General features: G+C 38.3%; 1 protein-coding gene across 4 annotated transcripts in view; it reads left to right on the top strand.

Moving 5' to 3' along the window:
* Positions 1 to 13,592, top strand: part of PDCD1LG2 (programmed cell death 1 ligand 2) — a 68,167-nt gene that overhangs the window by 24,639 nt on the left and 29,936 nt on the right. For all 4 annotated transcript variants that reach the window (XM_019664731.1, XM_019664730.1, XM_019664729.1 and 1 more), the window contains exon 3: positions 7,231 to 7,530. In XM_019664731.1, the coding sequence (XP_019520276.1) occupies positions 7,231 to 7,530 (300 nt within the window). The remainder of the gene's footprint in view (positions 1 to 7,230; positions 7,531 to 13,592) is intronic.

Below are 13,592 nucleotides of genomic sequence, written 5' to 3'. Positions count from 1 at the left end.
TATATATATATATATATATATATATATATATATATATACACAATGGAATACTAGTCTGCCATAAGAAAAGATGAAATAGTGCCATTTGTGACAACTTGGATGGATCTTGAGATTATCCTTCTAAGTGAAATAAGTCAGACAGAAAACATCAAGAACCATATGATTGCTCTGATATGTGGGATATAAAACAAAGCAACAAAGGAACAAAACAAACAAATAAAGAAACAAAAACTTATAGACACAGACAATAGTTTAGTGGTTACCAGAGGGTAAGGGGGGAGGGGAATGGTAGATGAGGATAAATGGGATCATATATATATAGTGATGGAAGAACTGACTCTGGGTGGTGAACACACAATGTGATATATAGATGATATATTACAGAATTGTATATTTGAAGCCTATGTAATTTTATTAACCATTGTCACTCAATAAATTTTAATTAAAAAAATTAGCAGAAAACATTTTTATTTTATTTTTAAAATATTTATTTTTAAATTGATATACAGTAAAACTTACTTTTTCATAAAAATGTCTATGAGTTTTGACAAATGCAGTCATATAACCACCACCATAATCAAGATCCAGAACAGTTCCATCACTTGCCAAACAAACAAAAAAACCCTCTCTCAACTGTTAAGCCCAGGCACCCACTATTCTCTGTCTTATAGTTTTAACTTGTCCAAAATTCCATTTAAGTGGGATCATTCATTAGATGCTCTTTTTGTCTGGCTTCTTACACTTAGCATAATGCATTTGAGATTCATCCATATTATTTTATTTACTGATAGTTCGTTCCTTTTTGTTGTTGAGTAGTATTCCACTATACACATATATATGTACCACATTTGTTTATTCATTTCCCCAGTTTAGGGACTTTGGGGTTGTTACCTATTTTTGGCAATACAAATGAAGTTGCTGTAAACATTTGTACATAAGTGTTTGTGGGAACATAGGTTTGCATCTCACTTGGGTAAATAGCTAGGAGAGGGATTGCTGGGTCATTTGGTAAATATATATCTAACTTTATAAGAAACCATCAAACAGTTCCATAGTGTCTATACCATTTTTCAATTTCCACTAACAAAGTATGAGAGTTCCAATTGTTCCACATCCTTGTCAGCACTTGGTATTGACATTTATCTTCTTTAAGCTATTTTAAAAGTGAGTAAGTATCTCATTTGGCTTTAATTTGCATTTCCCTAATATCTAGCATATTTTCACATGCCTATTGGCCATCCATATGTGTATGCAAATTATTTGACCAATTTTAATTGAGTTGTTTATTTTCTTTTTATGTTTTGAGAATTCTTTATAATTTTGGATATAAGTCTTATATCAACTATGTGATATGCAAATATTTTCTCCCAATCTGTGGCTCATCTTTGCATTTTTAACAATGTCTTTGCAGAGCAAAGGCTTTAATTTGATGTTCAATTTATCAATTTTTTCTTTTATGGATTGTACTTTTGGTGTCATATCTAAGAACTCTTTGTCTAACTCAAGGTCCAAAAGACTTTCTTCTAAACACTTTATAATTGTACATTTTACATTTAGGTTTATAATTCACCCCAAGTTAATTTTTATGTAAGGTGTGAAGTATAGCTTGAGGCTTTTTTTTTTTTTTTTTGCATGTGGACACCCAGTTGCTCCAATCCCATTTGTTGAAAAGATTAACCTTTCTCTATTGAATTGCCTTTGCACATTTACAAAAATCAATTGGCATATTTGTGTGTGTCTATTTCTGGACTCTCCATTCTGTTCTATTGATCTATATGTATATCCTTCCACATAGATCACACTCTTTTATTATTGCAGCATTATAGTTCATTTTTTTCTTATAGTTTTTCAAAACCTAATGACATCTTGTAACCCAGATACATTTAAGGGGAAATATTTATTTTTGTATTTTGTCATGTCTTAGAGGAAAAAGTAACCCCAATCTTACCCTTTTCATTAATGTTTCCTTCTTTCTTCATCTTCTGAAGAGGGAAGCAGGGGGTCACATGACCTTGGTGCTGCTTGAGGTCACTCTGAGGCAGGGACCACACCCTGGGTCAGTCCACTTACCCTATCTTTGGTCTCAAAAACTACTTCTGCTGACCCCTGAGGTATACAAAGCAGAAGAATCAGGTTGGGAAAAGGATTTCTAGGAGACAAAATGTCTCCTTCCAGTGTTCCTACAAAGAGGAGTACATGAGTCAGGCACCCATATCTTAAGCCAGAAAGTAGAGTTTTCTGAAAGCTGTGTCTGTGTAAAGTAGCCCCCCTACATTTCAAGTACATTAGATAGGAAGTCTGAACAAACTTAAGGCTCTGTTGTTAAATGGAAAAAAAAGTATAAAATTAGTTTAAAGAGGAAGCTATCTTGGGAGGTTATGCAAATGATTTATTTTGTGTTTCCTGGAGATGTGACAGGTGCTGACTACCATTATGCCTACTTGCAAACAAAATGCAAAGTTACCCCAAGAACTTTCAAAAAGGCTCCAGCACTATGTGTACCCTAATCTTATGTATGTTTAACTAGATTACATAGATTCTTATCTTTTGTTAAATTATGGATGCTCAGTGGACCAATATGATATTAAAGTATGTATATATTATATAAAATTTTAAAAAGTTTCCAGCATTACTCAAGGCAGCTGCTTTAATTTGCCTAAAGAAGCTGCATATATGAAATTTTTATGCCCTGGACAAGTCCTTTACCCTTTAATTGAATGAAATGAATGAAAATGACTTGTTTTGTCTTCTTCATTTTGCAGTGGTGGAAACTTACAAATTTCCCCCTTTGTCTGATAACTTCAGAAGTTCAATGCTAGGTTAAAGCTTGATTTACTAACCACATGGCATATAAAATAGAAAACAAATGTCTTTTCCTTAGCGTAAAGCTGAGAAGCATATCTATCTTGTTCATGGATGTAATATATACATGCCAGTTAATAAATAGTCATATCTGTAGAGCACAGACTTTCAAAACAGAGATATGAGTTTGAATTCCAACTCCATGAGCTACCACTTTTTTACTTTGGGCAAGTTGTACCACTTCTTTAAGATTCAGTGTTCCCATCTGTAAACTGGGGATAGTAGCTCCTATCTTACAGAGTTTTGGGAACATTAAATTAGGTGATGTAAAGGTTAGCCCAGTGTCTGGCTCACTGCCTTTAATAAATGTTAACTATTGCTCTACTTCCCATTAACAGTCCAAATACAGACCAATGTTATAACTCTGCTTCTCAAATGACAATGTGCATGCGAATCACCCCAACGATGTTAAGATGCAGATTCTGCTTCTCCAGGTCTAGGGCAGGACCTGACATTCTGCACTCCTAACTAGCTCCCAGGTGAAGCTGAGGGCAACACTTTGAATGACAGGATGATAAAAGATATTTGCAAGTGCAGGTGTTTTATTTGTCTAACCAATGGTTCTCAATGATCTCTGCACGTTAGAAGCTTTCAGAGACATTTTTTAAAAAGAGAAAAACTGATGCTGGCCTCACAAAAGAATTAGAGTTTAATTTTACAGGCTCCTAAGGCATTCACATGTTTAGAAGCCTCCCCAAATAACAATCTTCTAGCTATTCTGAGCTACTCAGATACATGATTTATGTTTGTTAATTGCTTTTTTTCTCTTGTGAACATTAGCTGGAGAATGTCACCTGTCTGAGAGGTAGCGTACTTTATGCCTACAACCCCTGTACACACACACTCTGTACCAGACAGAGAGAAAAAGCAAGTATTCATAGAAAATAGATTTTTGTCAAAGGCCCAGACAGTAAAGAGGGGAGTTCTGCTGTATGCTACGGGGAGTTCCAGAGGAAGTTACAGGCGCTCCTTCTCATGAGAAGAAAGCATAAGAGTGATAAATAAATTTGCTAAATAAATTCAGTAGAGACACACCCAAAGTCCTCTAACTAATTCTTGTTATCTCAGGCTCCGCCACTAACCTTCCTTGTGAGCTCTGTTTCTCTTCCTTGTTTCCTGTTTAATCATGTGTAATAAAAGAAGACAAGGAAGTACTATGAGAAGAGTAAAAATAGTGTAAATTCCTGAACCTGGTACATAGAAAATGGTTAATACATATTTGATAAATGAATAAATACTATTCTTCAGGGCAGAGCAGATTTGGTGTCATGTGGCTCTGTCTTAGTTATAAGGGGACTTGAGACTCAAGTCTTTGAAGATGATTCCCATCCTAAAGGGATCTGCCTTTAAGAGGGCCCCATTATGGAGACCCAGTGTGAGAATTATAACAAGTGTTCACTGGATTCCACAAAATGGAATCGTACAGGAAATTCGAAAGCACAACATCTCTTTTCACTTCACCCCAGAATCCTCTCAACCTGGCCAAGCAAATGCAGGTGTGATTAGCATTGTTTTACACAGAAGCACTTGTTTTATAGCCCTGCCCCATCCCCATCCTGCACAGAAGAATGCTGGGTAAATGTAACACCTTTCTGTGCCATAGATCTCTGTTAGAAAAGCTTGTTAATGTGGTTAAAACGGGGGTTGGAGGCAAGATGCAAATTTGTCCGTTTTTGGGGTTTTTTTTAAGATTTTTATTGGGGAATTGGGGGATGGGAACAGCGCTGGGGAATTGGGGGAAAGGGAACGAACAAGTTGCTGTCCTTTCGTTCTTCAGTCTAGTTGTGGAGGACGTTGCTTCACTGGCTCAAGTTGGCACCATCATTGCGCTCTTCCCGGGTGAGGCAGATCAGTCACCGGCTTCTGGAAGGCCACTCACTGCAGCTGCTGGCCACTCACGCTGGCTGCTGGCTACACACAGTAGCCCATGGCAACCCACTACAGCAGGGGCTGCAGCCTATGTTGCCGAGGACTCACGGCAGCCCAGCTCCAAGTTAAGCTGTTCAGCATCTTAGCTGTAGAGGGCAGTGTCACTGGCTCTCATATGTGGGATCCGAACCGGGGCCCCCCAGCGTCCCAAGCCAGCTCTTAACCAACACGCCACTCGGATGGCCCTGTCCATCGTTTTTGATAACTCTCAAGTTGTGCACAGCACTTCCTATCAAGTGTGCTGGGTGGTGATTAAGAAAGCCAATTTGTGCAATCTTGGGCAAGTTGTATTTTGATGACAGAAAGGAATATGGTTAGCCTTATCATTCCTTTCTCCCTCTCCCCATTTCTGTCATTTATTTGCCAAAACCTTACCTGGAACCTAGTAGGTGCTGGGCACTGGAGATACCAAAACAAACTCAACCTGGTCACTGCCTTCAGCGACTTGTAGGACAGCAGGAGGAAAACTCTGAGTCAGAAGAGAATTGCAATGCAAATCATTTAAGCAACAGAAAACTCAAAAATTAACTCACACTGTGAAATCTGTTGTCTAGGATGGTCAGGGAATGAGCTTTCCTGGTTAATAAAATTTTGTGGTTAATAATGAAAGGCCATGCATTCTATATATAGATTACCGTTTACCCAAGAATTAAAACATGTTACAAAAGAAAAGAACCAATGTTTGCTGACAATCCATCATCTGCCAAAATCAGCTACTTCACATGTGCCATTTTTCTTAGTTTTCACCACAATCCTGAGAGGTAGATATTCACCTTGTACCTTTACAAATAAAGAGGTCAAGATTCATAGAGATTAAATGACATGATCAAGCTCAAAGGGCTCATAATCCCAATACAGGCAGAATTTGAACCCAGGTTCATCTGTCACTAAATCCAATGCTCTTTTCATACCACGTTGTATATGGAAACAATTCCTCAAATAGCATATGCCTAGAAGCCTCCCCAAATATTTATTGAATGGTTGATTTGACTGATTAAATCAATGAATGGGTGAAGCAAGCTCTACTGAACATAATTTGATCGAATTCTCTGTCATGATTCAGGAGCTACTTCAAGATCTTGCTATACCTCAGTCGTAATGAATAGCCATTCATTAATGATGGAAGACGCATAATTTGTACAAGTTCTCACACTTTATTCATGCATACACTACCTTCATTAGTTTTGCCATGTTGACAGCACTTTACACTATTGTTTTTATAAAATTCTTTAAATCAACTCAGCTTTTATTTTTTGAACAAAATAGTATAGCATGCAGTAAATGAGAAACCACTATCACTGGTACTGGTAAATAGAGGATATGAACACACATAAATGTGATGAAAGTAAAGTGGTCTTAAAATCTACCCAGATACTATTATCTGCCTCAGAGCTTCCTGTTTTATTAAAAGGAAAAATACCTATTGTGAGAGTCTGGTTGCAAATTATACTCGTATGTAATTTGAAGGGTTAAAATACAATAGAATTGAAGAGGGAATAAATTCCTCTCTGAATAATCCAACTCCATTAGGTTTTGATTCGGCCCTATCTAAAATCATTTTGTATACTTCTACTGGCATGTACCTCACATTTTGGGAAATGCTCCTTCCGTGGATTATAATACTACAGGTTTTGAAGGCAAACACCTAACTGGCTCTGAATTTTAACTTTACTACTTGTATGTTCTGGGGCAAACCTCTTTGAGCCAGCTTCCTCAACTATAAAATGGTGATGATAATACATATTTCGTGGTCATATTTTCAGGATTAAATGATATAGTTACAAAGAGCTTAGCACAGTTCCTGGCACATAGTAGGTATACACTTAATAATATTGTAGTTTATTCTTCATTTCCCCTTGTTGATATAATAGAAAAGAAGTTTCTTCAGTGGGCTTGTTTGATGTGGTGATTAACAGCAATTGGGATTTAGCAATACCTGGATCTGCCCCTGGCTGTACAATCTTAGGCAAGTGGCCTAACCTTCCTGTGTCTCAGTTTCATTTTCTAAAAAATAGGATAGTTCTACCTCACTGTTTTCCTGGGAAGACGTGTTAGCAGAGGCCTAACACATAGCATGATCTCAACACGTGATAGTTATTATTATTATCACTGGTGAGAGGAAGTAGTATTTTGCAGGGACTGAATGATGTAATTTGATCCATATAAAGAAAATGAGCCTGGATAATCGGTGGCAGGAAGGCAGTCAGCTGCACAGGTGTGGAGTGTTGAGAGGAAAGAACTACCTCAGAGCATTGGATCTAAAATTCCATGCTTGCCCAGACTGGATGGGGGAAGGAGAGAAAGGAACCCAATCAAATGCCCAGTTATTGACAAGTATTTCCTGGAAAATGGTAGTAGGCTGTGTCTCCTCAGTTCCCACTCTGTACAGAACTGAAATGTGAAGGCAGACAATGGAAGAATGTCTTGTTTTCTGTTCAGCTTTATTCACAGTGACGGTCCCTAAGGAACTGTATGTGGTAGACTACGGCAGCAATGTGACCCTGGAGTGTGATTTTGACACTGGAGATCGTGCGGAATTTGGACATGTAGAAGCCAGTTTGCAAAAGGTGGAAGACAATATGCCCGCCAACAGTATTACTGTGCTGGAGGAGAAGCTGCCCCTGGGAAAGGCCTTATTCCACTTCCCCCGAGTCCAAGTGAGGGATGCAGGGCAGTACCGCTGCGTGATGGTCTATAGGAGCGCCTGGGACTACAAGTACGTGACTCTAAAAGTCAAAGGTGAGTAGTTTCTGGGACTGGAATCCATGGAGGCATCTCTCCATCACAGGACCTAAAGTGAGCTCAAACAAAAGCTGGGAGGATGGTTCTAAAGAGACAGAGTTATTTCAAAGAAAAGAAATGCACCTGTTCAGAAATATTTTTTGACTTCTGAGTATAAAGCAGCTAAGGCAAAGGTAAATAGGGGTAGGAGTTGCAGGAATAAATGGGTCTAAAGAAGCCAGGAAATGAGTCCTTCCTTCAGAGGTGGGAGGGTACCAAAGATAGGCTGTGCCTAATTCACTTTTCTCACAAGGAACAACACTAACTTGATTAGTAAGCTACTCTTTCAGAATAGCTTATCACCTCAGTCCAGACTTTTTAAACCATGGTTTGCCATCCACTAATGGATTAAAATGTCAGTTTAGTAAGTAGTAACCAGGTGGGTATTTTGTTCCCAATTAAATAAACAAAATGAATAGAATAGAATATATCAGAGGGCATCATATATTAATAGTAGGGCTGAGTGTTGTTTTGTGAAACTTGTTTCAGACAGTGTGTGTGTGTGTGTGTGTGTGTATGTTTGTGTTTGTGTGTGTGTGTGTGTGTGTGTGTGTGTGTGTGTGTGTTGGCTCATGGTATAAAATATTTTTTCTCACTCTGCGTCAGTCTAAAAAGTTTGGAAAGCACTACTTTAGTCCAAGTCTCATCTATTGCAGATGAAGCAGTCGGAGTCCAGAGAAGTGAAATGGGTGGCCCGAGGGAGCCCAGTTAAGTCAATAGCTGTCCCTATTCCTCTGGGTTCAAGGCTCTCTCCAACACAACATAAGCCAAGAACCTACATCTGAAGAGCATCTTCAAGCTCTTGTTCATTCTAGGAAAGTCATTTTAGGAAAGACTTATAAGAACTATTAAAGAATAGATTTGACTCAGATCGTCGTCTTGTGCTTTTCAGCCTTCATTGATTTGCCCGAGTTACACTATGTCAGTTTTTCTCTGCCTCTTCCCCGATTTTCCATCAGGCTTCTCTGTTCTGTCTTCTGGAGAGCCTGTGGATTTTGGTCCTTAAAGACCAGTCAGTGACCTTGGCAGCAATGGTCTGGTACAAAGAAGGACAAACTAAAAGGATAAGATATGAGGGTGGATGTTGTTTTCACCGGTGACCTTGGCTGGGTTATTTCACCTTTCATAATCTCACATTTTTATTTATCAAAGGATAACAGTGGTAGCACCTACTACATAGGATTATTATACAAATTAAAAGAGATAATGAACATAAAGAACTGAGCGTGGTGCCTGGCATATGATATGGTGACTGTCCAGAGATTTGGTTCAAAGACCCTCAGTTGTTACAGAGACAGTGACCTCCTTACTCCTCAACTCCCCATGAGTCACCAGGAAAGCTTGCAACCTGGATGTGACTGCCTTCTATCTTTACTGCATTTCCTTCATCCAGGCATCAACTGGGCGGAACTCCAGAACACTGAACTTAGTCTGAGTTCAATCAACAGAACGGAAGATGGTTTTACATTCTCATGATCCCCTAATGTACTCTGCTATCTGCACACCTAAATCACTGCCCCCATGTTTATTGATCTCATTTGAATGCTGTAATGCATCTAGGGTCTTTGGGCAATTTGGGGCCTGTCATCCCATTTCTTTTTTGCAGCTGAGGGCTGCTGCTTATTCCTGGGGAGGCATTCTGTCTGCTTCCTCACCTGGACCAGGATAGCTCAGATGTGGAACAGATTTATTCCTTAAATCTTCATTAATTAATTTCTTAAATTGTTAATGGTCTTCAAACTATATGGGGCATATGGGGATCACAAAGACTTTCTAAGACATGCACAGGCATAGGCAGTTTTAGGACATGACTTTTTAGATCTTCATCTTCCCCAAGTACTCTTTCCCCAAATTGAGTGTGCCTGAGAATGTGCCTTACAGGCAAGGCTCTTGGAATTCCCCTAGTACACTTCCTCTTTTAGTATTGCTTTCTCCCACTTCATAAAGAGCCTACCTGCTACCCATCATGAATATAGTGCATTGCCCTACAGTATAAAAACCTCCATAGTCCTAAACAAAAGTGTGATTAGAAATATTGATAACTTACCAAACTGTAATGACTAAAAAATCCTTTTGCAAATCAGGAAGTATCAAATTCTCTGTTTTCAACAAAATTGAAGAAGGCCCTAATAGAGTTAATAACTGATAATAAAAGATGAAGTAATTTTTGCCATATAAAACATAAAGCTTTCAAAGAATGAAATGACATTACTATCACACAACTTCTTCCATCCCATCAACTTATTCATATAAGCAAGATTCTTTAGCACTTATAGCTACAAAAAATTAAAAATAGAAATAGAATTGATGCTGAACTGTGTCTCATTTCAACCATAAGTCATATGCATCCCAAGATTCATGAACAAATTGAAAAATCAGCCCCATCCATCCCATTAAGAGATACATTTCTAGTAAGTTTTTATCTTTAATAATTATCAATATTCATAATATTTTACACTTTGATTTTACATGTGCTGATAATAATAGAAATTAGATTTTAATGCAGAAGAAAACTTTGGACACTTAAAGCCTTATGGTCACAAGAAAAAATATTTTAATTTCAATAGCTATGTTGCAAAGAAACATAGAATAATCAATAATAGCTTCCAAACATGTGGCATTAAGATAAAATCCTATAGAAAAAGTAGAATGGGAACTGAGTTTCAAGAAATAAAAAGAAACAAAGTATTGTAAAACTCTGACCATTAGAGAAGAATTTTTGTTATGTGTTTTTCAATGGATGGTGATGTGTATAAAAAAACACCTTCTTTAATTTCTAAATGACACTGGATACATATATAAGAATGAAATAATTGTTTTACTAAAAATATGAATGTTTATAGGATGCTAAATATCATATATTTTTCCAATATAGAAACTTATGAAAAATTTTAAGAATCAACTCAGTACATGAGAGGGTGCAGTCTGCATCACAATTCTGTTAGGAGAAATGCAAGCAAGGGGAAAAAAAAGAAAGAAAAGTTGAAGACCATCACCTAAGAGTATTGTACCCTGATCAGGGGTCTCTGAAGGAAGCAGGGGAGATATGGGGTCCCACTTAGGGTTTGCTTAAATGAAATAGGACTAGAGGATGGACAACCTATTTTCTTAGAATGCCTGATCTATAGCATAAACCTGGAAAATAGTTTATAGCAAGCACCTTCTTTAATGTCTGGGCAACAGTTCATATTAAATACAGTGAAAAGAGAACAGATTTCAAAAGCATAGGAAAAAAATAGTAGGTAGAACAGCTAGAGAATCTACAAGAGACAGTAAAAGGAGGCTGCAGTTTCTGAAAAGTCAGGCTGCAACTGCAAGATGCTGAGATATCTGAGGAAGGGCAGGGAGCATGGCTGAAGAAAAGAACACAGTGGCTCTGAGAGGCCAGGAAAGCCCAGGAAGTGAGTCCACAAATTGAGAACTTGCCCATGCAAAGGATTCCTGACAGACACAAAGCAAGCACTGAGAAGAGAAGGGCCAAACCAGCCTGAAGGCCTGGGCAAAGCCTGAGAAGGAAGGTGGGAGAGTCAACACCTGGAATGAGTGGAGGCTTACAAAAGTCCTTCAACAAAAAAGCCCAAGGTAGAGACTGCAGCTTGAGAAAGTGGAGGAAGCAGGCAGCATGACTCCCATTCTTTCTTGCAAGAGGAAAGGTCTTTACCCCTAAAAAGGGGAAGACAAAGGGCACAGGGAAGAAACAGCCCAAGAGAAGCAATGTGCTAGTGAAAAGATGACGGTGCATGAAGCCCCCGGTCCCAGAGAAAGCATTGCTAAAAGAACCTACTGAGGGGCTAAACCTCTGACCTCAATGTCTCATCTCCATTGGGGAAACAGGAGAGAATTAGGAAAGATGGAGTTAAGAAAACAATGGCATGAATTTTAAAGGGGGAAATAGTTCCTGGGAATTATAAACTGTTTAATGAGGTACCTCTCTAAACCATTTAACAGTGAATTGAGAGCAATCCTAAAAGATTTATATCAGTGATTATTAGAAACCTGCTTGGATTCTCTAAGACCAAGTCATGTAAAACTACATATATACATTTTTTACCTTAGTTACTGTCTTTATGAGGATAAAGCAGATAATACTATGTACAGCTTACCTTTATTTCAGAAATGGTTGAGTTGCCAGTAATATATAAATCAGATAGTAAGAGGCAACCAAGAAAACAGAAACTATTTAAACCAGTGGAAATTTAAGTCAGAAAATAGTAATTCTGTTGATGGAACAGACTGAGAAGCCAACCTGGGAACAGGGAGACAAATCGGCAACTAGAAATAGCACGAAGCTGCTACCACCACTGGGCTGGAGGAGAAGGGGGAGGGCAGGGTTAATAGGTCCCATGGGCCAGAGTCACATGACAGACACTGGAACCCCGTGGGCCTGTCCAGTGGTAGCTGGGGCCAGGGAAGAAATGTGGCTATTGCTGGAGAGGCATAGCATAGAGCATGGGGGAGAAATACCCTAACGTCTCCCTCCTTCTCACCCTCCAGTCTTCCCACCATGTTCCTATTGGCTGTCAAGAGTCTGGAATACCCAACCTGCAAAAGTCAGCCTTCCTGCAGTTCAAGGCAGAGAAGACCAATTTAGGGATAGATCTGAGGACAAACAGGTCCAGGACCCACACAGCACATACCTTATGCATAAAGTGGTAAAATGTGGGTTGAATAATAGTATAGTTAACTGGATCTATAACAGATTGAACAACTAGTAGTTGTTGACTCAGGCCCAACAAAGGGTGATTGATAGCCAACCTTGCTGGGCAGTAGATCATTTATTTAACAAAATTGTGATCTTAGGATCTTAAGCTGCATTAAAAACCCTGTGTTGGGCCTAAAGTGTGCTCAGCGCATAAGAGGTAATTAGTCACACTATACTGTAGTTAAGATCTGGAATATAGGTCATATTACATTGGCAAAAAAAAAAGTGAATCCAAAGACTGGTATCTGGGCCTGGGTCTGACAACTATGTCCTATGAGAAATGGTGGAGGGAAGTAGGCGTGTTTTACCTAGAGGTGAAAAGACTATATGGAGTATTGCCAGTTATCTTCAAACACCTGAAGGGTTACCTTGTCATGGAGAGCTAATAATAATTACTAACAGTATTGAGTAGTTACTATGTTTTAGGCACCTAATGCATTTAAGTATCCTAACACCACTGTTAAAGATGAGTATTATCATACCTATTTTATAGATGAGAAATCTGAAGACTTGAGAGGTCATATAACCAAGCCTAATCAAACTTTTCAGACTCCGAAGCCCATGTTAACTACTGTGCTTACCATAAGTTGCTTTACTAAAGCAGATAAGTACCAATGGTTGAAGCTACCTACCAGAGGGCAAAATTTGACTTGGCATAATGATGATTTTCCCAATGAAAGTTTAACTTTCTTATTGTCTAATCATGGCAATGATTACTTCTGGAAGTAGGAGCTTCCATTCATAGATGTACAGAGGGTGCCAAAAAAAAAAGTATGCACATTTTAAGAAAGGAAAAAACTGTATTAAAATTGTAATACTCAATATACACTGATATCAAAAGATGAATACAAGGCATAGGTATACATTTTTTGGCACCCCCAGTATTTAATCAAAATGTAGTCATCTCTCAAGTTACTAATATCAGAAGAGAAGTATTATTAAAGATAAAAAGGGACATTTCATAATGATAAAAAAGTCAATTTCACAGGAAGACATAATAACCCTAAACATGTGGACATCTAACACAAAGTTTCAAAACATATAAAACAAAAATTGACAAACATAAAGGAGAAATAAACAAATTCACAATTGTATTCGGAGATTTCAACTCATCTCTATTATAAGTGATTGTATAAACAAAAAAAGAAAATAGAAGAGTTGAACAACACAGTTAGCCATTCTGACCTAATTGACGTATATAAAACTTACACCTGGGCCAGCCGAGTGGCGCGATGGTTAAGAGCTGGCTTGGGACGCCAGAGGGCCCCAGTTCAGATCCCACATATGAGGGCCAGTGACACTGCTCTCTACAGCTAAG

Source organism: Hipposideros armiger, unplaced genomic scaffold (genome assembly GCF_001890085.2).
Source record: "Hipposideros armiger isolate ML-2016 unplaced genomic scaffold, ASM189008v1 scaffold_429, whole genome shotgun sequence".
NCBI lineage: Eukaryota > Metazoa > Chordata > Mammalia > Chiroptera > Hipposideridae > Hipposideros > Hipposideros armiger.
This window is presented reverse-complemented; position numbering and strand designations above follow the sequence as displayed.